At 36.2% G+C, this 15056-nt stretch overlaps 1 protein-coding gene across 7 annotated transcripts in view; it reads right to left on the bottom strand.

Moving 5' to 3' along the window:
* Positions 1-4213: 4213 nt before the first annotated feature.
* LRRC7 (leucine rich repeat containing 7) overlaps positions 4214-15056 on the bottom strand; it is a 440527-nt gene continuing 429684 nt past the window's right edge. For 6 of the 7 annotated variants that reach the window (XM_016148942.2, XM_016148946.2, XM_016148947.2 and 3 more), the window contains one exon: positions 4214-13194. In XM_016148942.2, coding sequence (XP_016004428.1) covers positions 13087-13194 — 108 coding nt within the window. In that variant the 3' untranslated portion in view covers positions 4214-13086. The remainder of the gene's footprint in view (positions 13195-15056) is intronic. The other variant, XM_016148945.2, reaches the window with a different exon arrangement.

The raw sequence follows: 15056 nt of genomic DNA, 5'->3' as shown, positions 1-15056 counted from the left end.
TTAAAGCAAAATTTCATTTTAAGAGATACTAAAGGTTATCTGTTCTAGTTTCTCCTTTCCTCAGACTGACCTCTTTGAGGAAGAGCAGACCTTAGTTATCAGACTTCAGCTCACTCCCAACAGGGGGGAGGAGCATCTTGGAGCCCTGCAGACCCTCATGCTTTAACCCTTCGAGGAGGGCAACCTCTTGGAAGGACAAAGCCAAGTCAAAGTGGACAGAGAGAACTTGGCTAGCCTAGTGATTATTCCTTCCTGATACGGTTCACTCAAGATGGCACTGCTGTTATTTATGCACCCATTGTCACCTGGAACATATATGAGAGATAGGAAGGAGCCTGCTATCCTAAGGAAATAGAAAAAAATTCTCCTCTGTATTATAAAAATAACAAAGCTGAAAGGAAGCATTTGCCATTTTATTAGACTGGGAAAGAAAATGATAATAAGCTGTTCTCTATACTTCTCTCATATTTTATACCTATACAGTAGCATTTACTAGACTTTTTATGTACCTGTCACCCCATTAGACTGTGTTTCTTGACAGGAAGGACTAAGCTTATTTATATTTACACCTTCTTAAAATCCTTTGTTCATTGACATCTGTTGATTAAATTGAATGTACAGCAAGAAAAGAATTGAACTGTTTTAGTCACAGCTATATATTTTTTAAAGGATAAGCACACAGATTGGCTACAAGACAAATCTTAGGATGGTCCTGAAAAAGACTTGGGAAAGAGTTACTCAAACATTTTTCTCAAGTAGAGTTATTTAAACCTACCTACAGGCCTGAATAAATACTCTAAATATAAGTATATATTGTTGTGGGATGTAGGTGAACATGTTGGAGATATTATGAAAAGTTAAAACAAAAAAAAGGAAACATGGTCCCTTGCCTTTGAGTAGTTTATGATGATCTAGACCCATGGGTCACAGGCATACTAACTATCATTTTTGGAAAATATGTGAACACCTAAAAAACAGTGCTGATTGTATGTGTGTGTGTTGGGGGGAGAAGAGGATGAGTTTGGATTTCTCTAGGGAATGGTTACAAACATAGATCTGTAATGTTTGCCAGCAACATTCTTGGTTTTATAAAGAATATATCAGAATGTAGATCAGCTAGAGAGTCTGTCTTGGTCATAACCAGACTGTGTGATTCCATCAAGTGCAAAATACTGCTTGCTAAGTTGAATGACACAAGCAATGTCCAAAGGCTTGCTATCAAAGATGGATAGTTTAAACAAACGGAAGGACAACAAAGAAAGGCAAGTACTATAAGGCAAGAGCAGTTTGTATAATGATAACACAGAGGAAGAATCAAATTTGTAGAATAAGACTTACCTACCACCTACCTACAGCCTCTTCTACAGGTGAATTCTGGCTAACGAACGCCAGTGTTGAGAATGACTGTCATTCACTGCTAATTTTGCAGGGAGGTAACACGATGGACAATGAACACCTTGGTAGGAATGGGGAGGAGTGTAAAGAATGTTTCAGAGGGATCCAGGCATTTTAAGTGGCAGTCCCTCACTGCTTTCTTCTCTTCGCTCAGCTGCTTAGGACCCCACTCTCCAACCCAGTGTTGGCGATCTTCCTGTTCGTTGAGCCTAAAAGCAGAGCTACCCAGCCTCTTTACATTATGGCACGGATATAAAACGATCATGTTTGTTCTGCTTAATGGAGTACAGGTGGGTAAAAGAGATCAGGCCTCCCTAGGTCCCAGGTGAAAGCAATAAGCCACAAGCCCTCATGCTCTAAGGGAATCAGTATCTCAGTACTTATGGAAACTATGCTGGTAGGAAGCACTGACCTAGACATTGTTCCCAGGAATACAAAATGAAGATTCTCCATCACACACACACACACACACACACACACACACACTGTGTGCGTGTGTGAGAGAGAGAGAGGGAAATACTTTAGGTAATAGTTGATACCAAAAATTTAGAGGTGCTACCAGCATTTGCCAAACCAAACCAAACAAACCCATTATTGGAGTACCTAAATAACTTTCAAGCAAGTTTTCTCATCATTCTCAGTACAAATTCTTCCTCATTTCCATTCTAATATTTAGTTCCAGATTCTACAACTAAACTTGTCATGAAAAGCTTATGAAAGCCTGAGAAGGGATGGAAAAAAGGGGAGGAGGAGGGGGGGGAGGAGGAGGAGGAGGAGGAGGAGGAGGAGGAGGAGGAGGAGAAATAGGAAACAGGGCAATAAGAAAGCCAAAAGCTGTGTTGGAAAGAATGAAACAATGGTGGCCCCCTGCTGTGTCTGCTTTAAAATGTGTGGCCACATTGTGTACAATTTAAATTTGTTCAGGAGACATTTATTTTCCTTAAAAATAGAGGAAGCACACTTGGTAGGCAAACCGAAGATTGTGCACTAAAATGGTCAGTTTGAGGTCATAAAGAAGTTATGAAACATCAAGGCCCAAAGAGGGTTGAACTGATTTTGCTAAGAAAAGAGCACACTAGATTAGTAGCTGGGGATCCGGTGGCCAGAAGGAAACTGTTTCCTTTGAAGAAAAACACCAGAGGATTTAAATAGTTTTACAAAGACTTTGGAAAGGAACACCTTGTTCTCCCTCTACTTTGCTTGGGTTGGAAGATAAAAAGATTAAATGGTTGGCAAACATCAGGAATTCTGAAATAAGTAGGGCTTTGATGGATTTAGCAAAGGAAAGACCCAAACAAGGGTGCTGGCTAAGCCGTGAGAGGATATAATTAGCTTAGAAAAAGTAAACAGAAACTTTTGACTTTTTAATCAATGATCCAGCTATTTAGAGGTCCGGAAGTTCCAAATACTTAAGAACCAAAATAACTTAAGGACACGTCACCAAAGCTGCCAGAAGCTCTGTGCCTTCAGTACCCAAACATTCTGTCTGAAAGAAGGGAGGTTGGGGAGATGGCAAACTACTTCTTGAATCTGATGATTTTATGAAATACATCTTGAAATACATTCCTTATTCACTTTAAAATAAGGTAAAATCTGATTGTATTATGCTGATTTATTGTACACATAGATAAAATGAAAAATTAGGGGTTTATACTAGGTGCCTAATTACTGCCAGATGTCAGCTGGAAATAAAGCTATACATACATATTCAGGCTGGACTAGTTTTAGAATTATATTAGGAAGGCTATAAGCGAGGCAAACTTAATTCCTGATGTTTAAGTTTTGCAGAGCTCATTTAAAAAAACATTTTAAAGAATTTGTGACAAATATCTTCCTACCTATTTGGATTGAGCATATCTGAAGGAAAAAACTTAGTTAAAATAATAGCAGATAGGCACAAAATATTTGGAAAGCACAAACAAGTTAGAGAACTATTAAACTGGCAGACAATAATTAAACTGAACAATAAGGAATATCAAAACTTTGAAGTACGCATTCACCCAAGGCTTAGAGAGAGCGAACTCTTTTTTTCTCTTTTGTTTGCGTCTCAGAGGTGGTCGATAAAACCTGAAAAGGTTAGTCAAAAAATATAGAATCTGCTTAAAACAAGCTAAAATCTCTTAAATTTTTTCTTATATTTTAAAAAATTATAGCGTTGTTTCAAATTAACTTTCTCAAGAGTACAGAAGGGGATGTAAACAGATTTATAAAAATTATTTATTGAGAGTTGTATCAACACAACAGGTATAAAAATGGACTGTCCACAGTGTGGTAGTCTAAGCTAAAGAATTGCAAAGACGCATCTCTAAAATATAGGTGTAAGGGCGCCATCTAGTGGCATCTCTCCCTAACTACGGACAAGTTTCTAAAAAGTATGTAGATCTGTCCAACTGTGTATGAAGATAGCGTTATGTCAGACTTCAATCCGGTAACTTAAACGGAGGGTCTTACTGGGATGAAATACATGATCTGTTGCTTTATCAGGATGGTTTAGTTAGGGATTGATAGACTCTTCTCTGGAGGAATTTAAACACAGCCTTAATTCTTTCCTGAAGGTAGACATGAGTCAGATCATTTTAAGGTCCCTTTCTGTCTTACGATAGAATAATTTTCCTTATTTACCCACAGAACTTTTATCTATGTCTATATTGTTTGATACTAGCCTTTGTTTCAGAAAAGTTCTCTGGTAATTATCTATAACTTTAGCTATTTTCCTTTTACCAAGGAGTTGTATGACTAAAAAATTACCGACTATACTACAAAAATAGTTTCTAAAAATAAATGACAATTAAATGAAATACATTTCTCATCCATGCTGTTTTTTTTTTTTTTTAATTCTTTCTACTTTTGAAAGGGTAGGAAGGAGGCCAGAAACCAAGAAGACCTGAAAGATCGCTCGTCTGGCCAGCAGGGAGGTGGGGAGAGGCAGGGGATTCTGTGGCTGTGTGAAGGAAAGGCACAGTCACAGAGACACTGGAGGATGCATTTGCATTTGAGTCTGGTTTCTGTTATCTAGTTTCTTTCTCGTCTGCATTTTCAGTCCTTTATTTCCCTTCTTATCCCTTTCTCATTCTTACTCCATTGCTAGCTTATTAATTAATTTCTCTTTCATCCAGCCTTTATGTCTGCTCTTACTATTTATTATTCACTGTTCTAAAGTACTCTTACTTAAAATTCTTACCGTACTCTTATTATTCTAAAATACACCTACCTACTTACTACTCTAAAGTGATGTTACTCTCTCAATTCATATTTCACTTTTTATTTCCACTTCATTTTTGTTCCAACAGACATTGGCACTCTTTTTCTCATGTAACTATATAGACACTGAGCTGTAAGTCTCAAGTTCAAGCCTCTAGAGAGCTAGAGGCAACATATAATCAAAGAAAATAATGATGGACATTTTGTTTAAGGAAACTTCCTTTCATGAAAAGAAACCATAATCAATCAGTAAGCATCTCCTCATATTAAGAAGAGACAGCGAGTTTTCTTGAAACAAAAAAAAGAAAATGCAGAAGATGGAGTAATTAGTATTATTAGTATAAGCAAAATTGTAGATGAGAAATGGATTTAATGTTTGGGAATATTTCACTCCTGTAGTCAATTTGCTATGAAAACTGAATAGAAAAATATGGGAAATCTTTCTGAGACAAAGCTTAGAAAGGAATGCTTTCCTTGCAAGAAAAGCTAGATCCTACGAGGTAATAAAGGAACTGTGGTAAAGAGTTTACCAACCTAGGGCTCGCCTGACTTAGACACTGTTTTTCTTTTCAAGGTCTGGATGCCATTCTTTTCCCCTACAAGAGAAGTATCCAGTGAAGTTGATGCCAGTGGCAGTATAAACAGCGTTTTTGCGACTTTGAAACCAACATGACGTATTATGACCTCTGTAAAAGTTTTGGGAGGGGAAGTGTGGTTTTTGCCAAGATAACCTAGAATTTCTGTGATCTATCTGAATAGCTAATTATGTTAATTTTATAGCTTTTGCAGTGGCCTGAGAATTTTGGCTGTAGATATTTTCGCTGTTGGTATGCAGGTGGTGGAATCTACCCGTGAAATGAGGCTGAAATGCAGTGAGTAAACATTGTCACAACGAGCTGTGACTGAAGGCCTGTGGACGGATTTTTCATTATTCTAGAACAGGCAGCACGAGGCAGCAGTTAAATTTTAGAGCTAAAATAGGGTTGAAGCCTTCCTCCTCCCAACTTCCTTCCCCCAGCCTAGTCCCTATCGCAACTCCATTTACTCTTTGCCACACCTCCAAATTTTTAAAATAGCTTGGGCAAGGTAATCTACCAAGTCACAACGTATAGGCAGAAGAACCTTCGAAAGGTTTCTAAAACCGGATCCGGCCACATACTTTTGTCTTTTTTAGGTCACAGAGTTACTTCACTCTACAGGCCTCGGGCCTCAGTTAAAATGTGGAAACTGAGCTTGCTCTCTAAGATGCCTGGAAGACCCAGGCTGTGGCTCTCTAAGTTCAACCTCATGCATTCATTTCTCTGAGAGATGTCTGACATCATACATGCCTGATTTCTTCCAAGAAGAAAAATAAAACCCAAACAAATCAAAAGGGTAAGTATGATATACTCCAATGAACAAAAGCCACTTCTTAAACTTTTTAGACAGTGTTAAGCTCCTTAGAACACGTGAAGGGAAATTAAATGCAACAACTGAAACAGAGCACAAGAGCCTAAAAAGTCTCAAGAAACTCTGAGGATGTGAAGAGGACTGGGCTGAAAGGGAGAATTCAAAACAAACTGGAACTGGTAAATGAACTGAGAAAGAGAGAGGTTAGCGGCTTAAGGTTATGCAAATTGAACATCCACTTCCTGTTTAGTTCAATATTTATTAAGTGTGTTTATGCGCCAGGCCTGTCATCCATGCAATCATTGTACAAATGTTTATTGAGCACCTACTATGCTTCTGACACTATGACGAGCACTATGGATACATGGTAAGCAAAACCCGATGTGACCTCTGGGAGCACCTCTATCTAGAATGCCTCTTCTTGATATTGTCTGATCCATTCTCTCAAGGAGCTTAGAGATGATAGGAGAGAAAGAACAAACACTGAATAACTATGACCTCAGTTAGAATATGATAAATAAAATAAAATATAGGTAAAAATTAATATGATGGTTCTAAGGAAGAGAAATTTCTTCCAATTAAAATCAGGGAAAATTTCATGGTGGTGGTGATCTTTGAGCTGGCCCCTGAAGGCTGCATGTAATTTCGATAATTTAGAGAGAATGGGGAAAGACATTCTAGTAGGCACCCATGTGGGCAAAGGCTGAGGGTGAAAAACACAGGGAGTACTCAGAGAAAGGAAAGGATGTCTAGGTGTCTAAAACACTGAGAATGTATAGGGTAAATTAAAAAAAAAAAAAGGCAATTTTTAGATTCAGAGAATCAAACTTTCCTTGGAAGAATACACAGATGTCTATGATATGGGGATATGTGTGACTAACCTCATGCAAACAGTATTTTCATGGGATGGGCTGAACAGCGTGCAGTGAAAATGTTCTTCGCCCTGCTGAAGGGAGTGAAATAAATAAGCATGAAATGCTACCACCTGAAGGACTATTCAACTCACTGTATTTCTGAACAGATCATTCTAATTTTGGATCCTATGGACTCCCATGTTCCCTGATAGGCTATCAAATATTGCCCTAAATCCTGGCAAAAAAGATTCGTAATGGCCTCCCAAAGACCCTAGGACCCAGTAAGGAGATCTACCTGTAGGTCCAAATGGAACAACCATGCTCAAACCCCAAAAAGATTTGATTAAAGATTCTGCTTCTTTTTGCAATGCAGAGGGTTGGGGACAGGGACACAGACTCACCACGTTGCCTCGTACTGTCTTTGTTGTGGAAGTTCTCTCATCTTTCCACTTGACTGTGAGATTCTGTGCAGAGGAGACCACGTTATATCCCTTGAAGCACCTGGTGTATAGTTGATGCTCAATAAATATTTATAAACTTCGCATTTAATGCCTCTGTTATATTCTTCAATAAAATGTCCCCAAATGTTTTGAATTTATGAACAACATATCTTAGGCATTACTGAGATTCTGCTACAGTAATTATTTTCCTATGGAGGAAATGTGCAGTTTGCTGATGAAAATAAAGTCTCTTTATTAAGACATTTTATTTTAGGTGTAGAGATGCAGGCTGCTTACTTATGTTATTTTGGAAAAACACTGACACAAATAATATGACTATGCAACAGTGATAGTTTAAAAAAATATGTGTGCTTTAAAAACTACAGAGATTGGATGATTCATTTAATTTTTTCCTCAATATCCATTCGTACATACACTGAAAATTATGCCAGCTTAAAGAATAAAGAGTTTTTTGTTTTTGTTTTTTAGGGGGAGAATATGCTAGATTTAAAAATTGCACCTGTGGAAATTGGGTCCATCAATTTTTTTTTTGCGGGGAGGGGGTCGTCAGGCCTACACTGTTTCCAGCCCCAGACTAATAAGAGTCACAGGATTTCAATGCTTTCTACATAAACGCCTGAATGTCACAAGCTTTCACTTTTTGAGGTGCTGCCATTGACAAAATCAAGCAAGAAAGAAAAAAGTGTTTTGCAGCCCAGGATAATTTGGGGAGGCACTGACACAGAGCCAGACGGCTCCTCCTCATCTGTGCCTGCCTTACATCCCAGTGTGAGTGGACCGTCCTCCAGCAAATCCAACCGGGGAAACTACCGGATGAAGCAATGCTGCTAAGGCTGGAACCAGTGACTTGTTTCCCCTCTTTCCATTTTTCTCTTTACTTGCCATAAAACTGCTCTCAGGGAAGATTTTGATAATCACATAGTTAAAAGCCCAGGGGATTCAATATTCCTCGATTTTCATTTATTCTTTCTAATCAAATCTGAGAGTGAAGTTTTCCCTCCGTTTATCAGAAATGCCTGAATTCTGCGAAGTAGAAGTTGTGCAGTTTAGACCCTCACGAGAGAGTGTTTCCAAACCACTCTTTTGCAGACAGTGTCAAAAGGGAGGAAGTTTGGAACCTGCCCCAAATGACAATCAGCTAGGAGGCTCAGATATGGCAAAATTAAACATTTTAAAAACAGATGTGGAAACAAAATCCTATTAAGGCATTTTGCCACCCCTCGCCCTTGCACACAAGCACTGTTTGCTGTTGTCAGAGACGTGATAAGTGTTCTGCCTTTGCTTAATGCTACTACTCCAGGCTCCTTGATCACCCAACAAAGTTTCTCCCAAACTGGCAGCGGGAACCATCAGTTGATACTCAAGGGTCTCCGGACAGTTAGAACTCTAAGAGGGACTCTCAACCTTGTGTCAGCAGGACAGAGCAGCCACCTGCTTCCTTTGGAACATCAGAGAATCTACAGCAACAGCAGCAGCAATGAGGAGAGGTCAGTTTTACACACTAGAAACAGAAACGCCCCCAGAAGGTTCAGGATGTAACTACAGAACCTGATTGCATCTGCCTTAGTTTTGTCTAGTGGAGTCTCTCAGAAAATATATTCTCTGAAGAGTTTAGATCAAATTGACCTGAAAGGATACATAGGAAGGCAAACGCCCAGGATCTCCCATAATATTAACCCACATACTTTCTATTCACACACCTATTTTTCCACAGCCCACACCTTATTTTCTTGCTATAATGTAAACCTGGGGGATGCTCTCGCTGAATGATGGAGAAGTATGCCTGGCTGAAGCAAGATAGTTTTTTAAAATGGAACACAATTGTGTGGCTAAGGAGAAAAGTTTATGCAAGCGCTCTCAAATCTGAAGATTCCCCTCCAATTCCTACGTCATCAGATAACTACAACCGTAAGAGAGGGCATATCACCAACCCAGTGTTTGAATATTTCAGAGATAGCTAGGATTTCTGTGAGAGGAACTTTACTGGAACTCTATCTAGCCCTTGCTTTTCTTGATACTAGATGAAGGATCCATCTTCTTAACTTATTGGACTTCATTATTTGTCTAACTTTTTACTGACCCAGTGTTTCAATAAACCTGCTGTTTGGTCAGTACATCAGGAATTGAACCTGTCTGAATTTACCAAACACTTGGAGTGGCCATCTAATACCAGCTTGGCTTTTTATTCAGTGATGCTGAACTGTTGTCTCATGAAAACAGTATATTCATCAGAATAGACATTCTTTATCTGTGTGCCAATGAGGGGCAGACATCGGCTGAGGGCAGCATTGAAAGCCAATGAAAAGACAAGGTGGTGGCAAACACACCGTTTTCCCAAAACTTTAAATTGTGGTGAAGATAGTAAGTAGATTTTATGGTTAAAAGTAAAATGTTTTTTTTCTGGCTTCCTTCATCTCATGATTTTGGCAAATTCAGATAATATTTGAATTGTCACTTAATATTTGAATCTAATTTCTTCGGTTTTCTTTCCTCCAAATATTCTCTCCTTAGCCCTCCTGGTAAAAAAATAGTTTAGTCCTACTTTAAATAAGCCATTATATTAGTGATATGTGTGTGATCATCTTCAAGATTAAAAACAAATTAATGCTGGTTTGTCACCCCCTCTTTAAAAATGCTTTGTGTCTTGAAGGTGGTAATCCAAAGGAAGGCCCAGAAACAACTGAACTTGTTTGATGTCTATGTAATTACAAATCTAATTAACTGGGACACATATAGTTTATAGTTTTCAGTGAGCAATAAATTAGCACGATATAAATATTTGTAGTCATACTGACCGATTATCTCTTCTTGAAAGTACACTTATATTTTGAAATTATTGTTTCTTAGGTGACTTGTGTTATCTGGAATGCTGAAATTATGGTAAGAGAAATTTCATGACAACATATTATAAGCCATTAAAATAGCTTAAAAATATTTGCTAATGCCCGTTTGGCTTATAAAATCCGCAGCAATTTTACTAACAATTTTCAGTGCTTGCTCTTTCCACCTCTGATCTTGCTCATTTCCCTCCATTGTGTCTTACTGATCCATAGGATACAGACAGATCTCTCAGCAGGAAGATGTCAATAAAAATCAAAGACCAGAGGCAGAGTCTTCTGGAGCCGTTGTGAATTCCATTCTTTCGTCGTTGTTGATTTTTCTTTTTTAAAGGCATACCCTTATCTCTTTGTTTTGTTTTGTTTTTGTTAATATAAACCAGATTCTTATTTCAGAAACAATTTTCTGGCAGCAATACCAGTTACTCCAAAAAAGTCAGTACTCAAAAATCAATATATTATTGGTTTTGGTCACCAGTGGAATCAATTAGAATCCCCCCACTCAGGTGTCTAGTGATTTTTTTCCCTACTCAACCTAAAAAGAATAAAGGCCTCTTTGCAAATTACCTGCCTTTTCTCAGCATGCAGCATGGCAATAAAATTGATGATGAAGTGCTTTGGCATATCAGATTTCTTTTCCAGGTGGTGAGAGATCCCTTTCTGCTTTTCCTCATTTCTGAACTGCAGAACAGGAAGGATTAAAGCATTGGCCAAGACAATGCTGTCATATTAGGAGTGGCAGAGGTGTTTACTAGGATCATGACCCTCTCAGCTTTGTGCCTCAGAAGGATCTCCTGAAGCCCTGGAGATGACGTGGAAACCTGACATAAGAAAAAAGACTTGGGACGTCCTATCACTGGCTCTCCTCTCACCTCACCCATAAAAGATTAAACAAAACTGATGGGATGATTTGGGATGCTTCATTGCCACCAAACCACACCCTTGACTTTGTTTTTCCTTTAAATGATCTTGTGAGGTCAGTGAGGGCCTCTGTCTTGATTAATGATGATCATCCGATAATAGCGGCTGGATATGGTGGTTTGGTGCAAGTTTTTGACAAAGAAAATTAGGCTCTGAAAAACATTTCTCATCAGAAACTGTAAATATATTAAAATGCATTTAAAAGTTACTTCTGGGAAACATATTAAATAGGCCAATCATTTAATCATTTGTTAAATGTCAAACTCTATAAAATCATGGTATAATGTCACCCTGACATAAAGCAACATCAAAATTAGTGCATCATCTATAAAGTGAAGTATCATTTGCCTTCAAGTGACAAATTCTACTGCCAAAAAATACCACTGTACTTCTAATAAGTGACATTCATTTTAATAGGCCCTACAAAAATACAATATTTTCAATGTCCCCATAAAACAATTAACTTACAAATATTATTCTCAGAGCTTTGGCAATGTCAATATGTGATACTACTGTGAAAACCCTACTGGAATACTTGAAATACTAGCATGTAAAGTAAATTTATTTTATATATCTATATATATATGTATATATATATTAAAAAGAGCTTTGTGGAAATACAAGAGAGAATTCAAACAACTGACTTTGGGAAATTATTCTGGAATTTTAAATTAATATTTTAATCGAATTAATGACTAATATATAAAAGAAATATTTTAAAGGATTATAAAATGAGTTGGTCATTTATAGAAGAAAACAATGTAAAAATAACTAATTCTATGTTAACTATGCTTATTTTTCTCTCCAGTGACACAAAGTTCAGGATTTTATATACTATGATATTTTTCTGGAAAAAAAAAGTATTTTCTCTATTTCTGCCCACAAAAACAGGCACTGAAATTAATAATACGGGTAGGCTATAGCTCTGAGAAATTATATTTGAAGTTTCATATTTAAATACCAAAGTTTTTTAAATCTCCCACCATAACTTTCTAACAACAGCCTTTCTTAATGATAAATTTTATCAATACCCCAAACTCATTTTAAATTGTTCAAAAATAGCAAATTAGATAAAGCAACACACAAATAAATTCCACATTTACAGGTAAAGAAATCACAGGGGCTACAGTTTATAATCAATATAAACTTGAATGAAAAAAAGCAATACCTTTCCTGCCACCCATCATTCACTGCTTAAATTTGTGGTGAAAAAGATTTATCAGCAATGACCTTTAGTATGTTTTATTTTTTTTAAACTTTGCATGTATTGTAATTATCTAAAGGCATTGAATAAATTGGTTTGTCCTATTTTTATTCAGGTCCCAGAGATAAATGGCCAATTTATGAAATATTTCATTCTGTGTTATGAGAATTTAGCAAATGAATATGGAACCAAATATAAACATTTATACCATATGTACAATTACTTTCATAAGGCATTATCATGTAATTTTTGTTGAAAAAGATTCAATATAGTAAAGTCTTATTTTAAGATATATTTTCTTTCTCATTCCAAGATGTTTAGTTTATGAAAATATTGTTTTCTTCTATATTTCTTTTGTAGATATGCCAACATGTACCTTGTGCTAGAAATATTTTATGGGAATTACAATTCTTCATATTTGTATTTTCTATATAAAGGCATATACAACTTTGAGGCAGTGTTTCTGATGGAGAGCAGAATTCATAAAGAGCTTATGTGTGCTTCCGTGCTCTGAAATTATATGAAATCCACTTCGAGAAGAAACTTATTTGGTAAAAAACAAAACAAAACAAAACAAAAAACAAAAACAAAACTGCACCAATGCACAGCCAGAGGCTGACAATTAAAACTTATACATAACCACATAAACATTATATTTATATAGTTAACATTTTTAAGGATGATCAGTGCTAACATATAGTATTATACATTTGGCACTAATGTTTGCCATTGGTCCAGCAATTGGCAAAATTTGTTTCTATGTATAAATTTATTTTTGAACATTAGGTCTGGCTAGACATATCTTCACTATTTATAAAAAATATTTAGACAGTAAGCTCACGTTGAATAACTAGGTCTACTGTGTTCTGGAAACTCTTCAGTAGTAATACAGCTTTCTCATGTTCCATATGTACAAAACTATGTCCATTTGCCTGTAAACATAAATAAAAAAGAGCTATCAATACAAGACACTTGTTTTTCACTTTTTCAGTTTCTAATCATAAGATTCAAGGGAGTGTTGAAGAACCAAAAGTGATCAGTTTTAAAAATTCACAATAGAATCGGAACTACGAAATAATTAATTTCATCCAGCTTTAATTCAATTTATTAATTCAATAAATATTTATTAAGTGTCTAGTATGTCCTACCTAGCTAGGACTGCTCGAGTATAGTAATAGTCACTGTGCTACTTATAGAGATATACTGATGGATAATAGATGTATGCAGATGAAATATGGTAGTTTGGTTTTTCTCTGCTTTGTTTTGTTTTTGCAGGGACTTAGTTGAGATGGCTCTGGTGTCCAAAGGGCCATTGCCTTCTTGCTGATATAATCACTGATACAAACTAGACGGCATGGCTAAATATCTCAGTCATGCAAAACATGACTGGACACCTGCAGTATAGTTGAAATCTTATTTTGACTCACTGAAAATTCTTAGTTTATGCATATTTATATTAATGAGATCACTTTTATTTCCCCCATTGCTAAATGCAAGCATATTCATAATCTACACTACTGGGTCTCAGTTCCATCTGATACAGCTAAGAAATCCATCCCTCAGGAGTAGAGCACACTGACAGTAACAGTGAAAATGCCCGCTGTCTTCTAGGAATCCTCAATCTATGCAATCGAAATTCATTTTAAGCATAATTAGCCTAAGGTTACAATTTCAGGATTCAAATTGGCTATGATTTGATATTTGTATATGCTTCTCTGTAGTTAAGTGCTCATGGGTCTTTGGTTTTCTCTACATTAAATTGCAGATTTTCTTGATTGGATTAATTTTTATTATTAATATAGTGAGAAGTGGATCCCATAAAGTTTCACCCTCTTCAAAAAAAAAGACCTTATGAAACTTGATAGGAATAAACCTTGGAAACTCAGCGATGACAATCATGTTAACTTTTCCTTGTAGGCTGAGACAGTTGACTTGGAAGAGTCAGCCTAATTGACTGCCTGGCAAAGTACAGGTAATTGAATGACTTTTTCAATTTTCAACTAACATACTAATTTGGGGCACCCATTCCTTTGTTATTTTACTTTTTTATGCTTTCATAAAATATGATTAATATTTAAAATAACCACTCAAAGTATTTCACTGCCTTTGGTCTTTTGAATTTAAAACAGAAGTATATCTCTAGCAATACTGTGTAATTTATAATTTTGGTGAAAGTTATATGATACATTATATTTTATCATTACTTTGTTAAAATTGGTTGGCTAATGATATGATAAAGATGGCCCTGAATATTGATTTTTCAAACCATAGTACATTTATGAATAAGGGAAATATTAGGAAACAAAACTGTAAACTTGTGGAAATGTATGTAATTAGAAGTATAAATTTGTTTTGAATTAAAGAATCTCTCTCTATATATACATATTCTTTAATAACGTTTAATTAATGAAAATGTCTATCAAGTTGGCATTGGCCATTTTAGTGGCAGGAAATAGTGGCTGAGTAGAACTTTAGGGATGTGACACAGCCCAAATTTCTTGCTTTAAGTTATAGTGAAATCCAGACAACTGGGCTCAATTCGATGTTATTTCTGATCAAATAGTGACATGAAATAGAGAATAGCATATGGTACATTCCCCTTTTTACATTAATCCAATTTCTGACATCAGGCAAATAGCAAACTTGGGTGAGGTATATGTTTATTCCACTGTAGTTTTAAACTATATACTAACTACCTTCATGTCTTCAATTTGACCAAAAAATACATTTTAATTTTAAAATTAAAATTTAACTTTAATAACGAAATTCTTAAATGTCAAATCTTAGTACTTGG

Source organism: Rousettus aegyptiacus, unplaced genomic scaffold, assembly GCF_014176215.1.
Source record: "Rousettus aegyptiacus isolate mRouAeg1 unplaced genomic scaffold, mRouAeg1.p scaffold_m13_p_1, whole genome shotgun sequence".
Classification (NCBI taxonomy): domain Eukaryota; kingdom Metazoa; phylum Chordata; class Mammalia; order Chiroptera; family Pteropodidae; genus Rousettus; species Rousettus aegyptiacus.
This window is presented reverse-complemented; position numbering and strand designations above follow the sequence as displayed.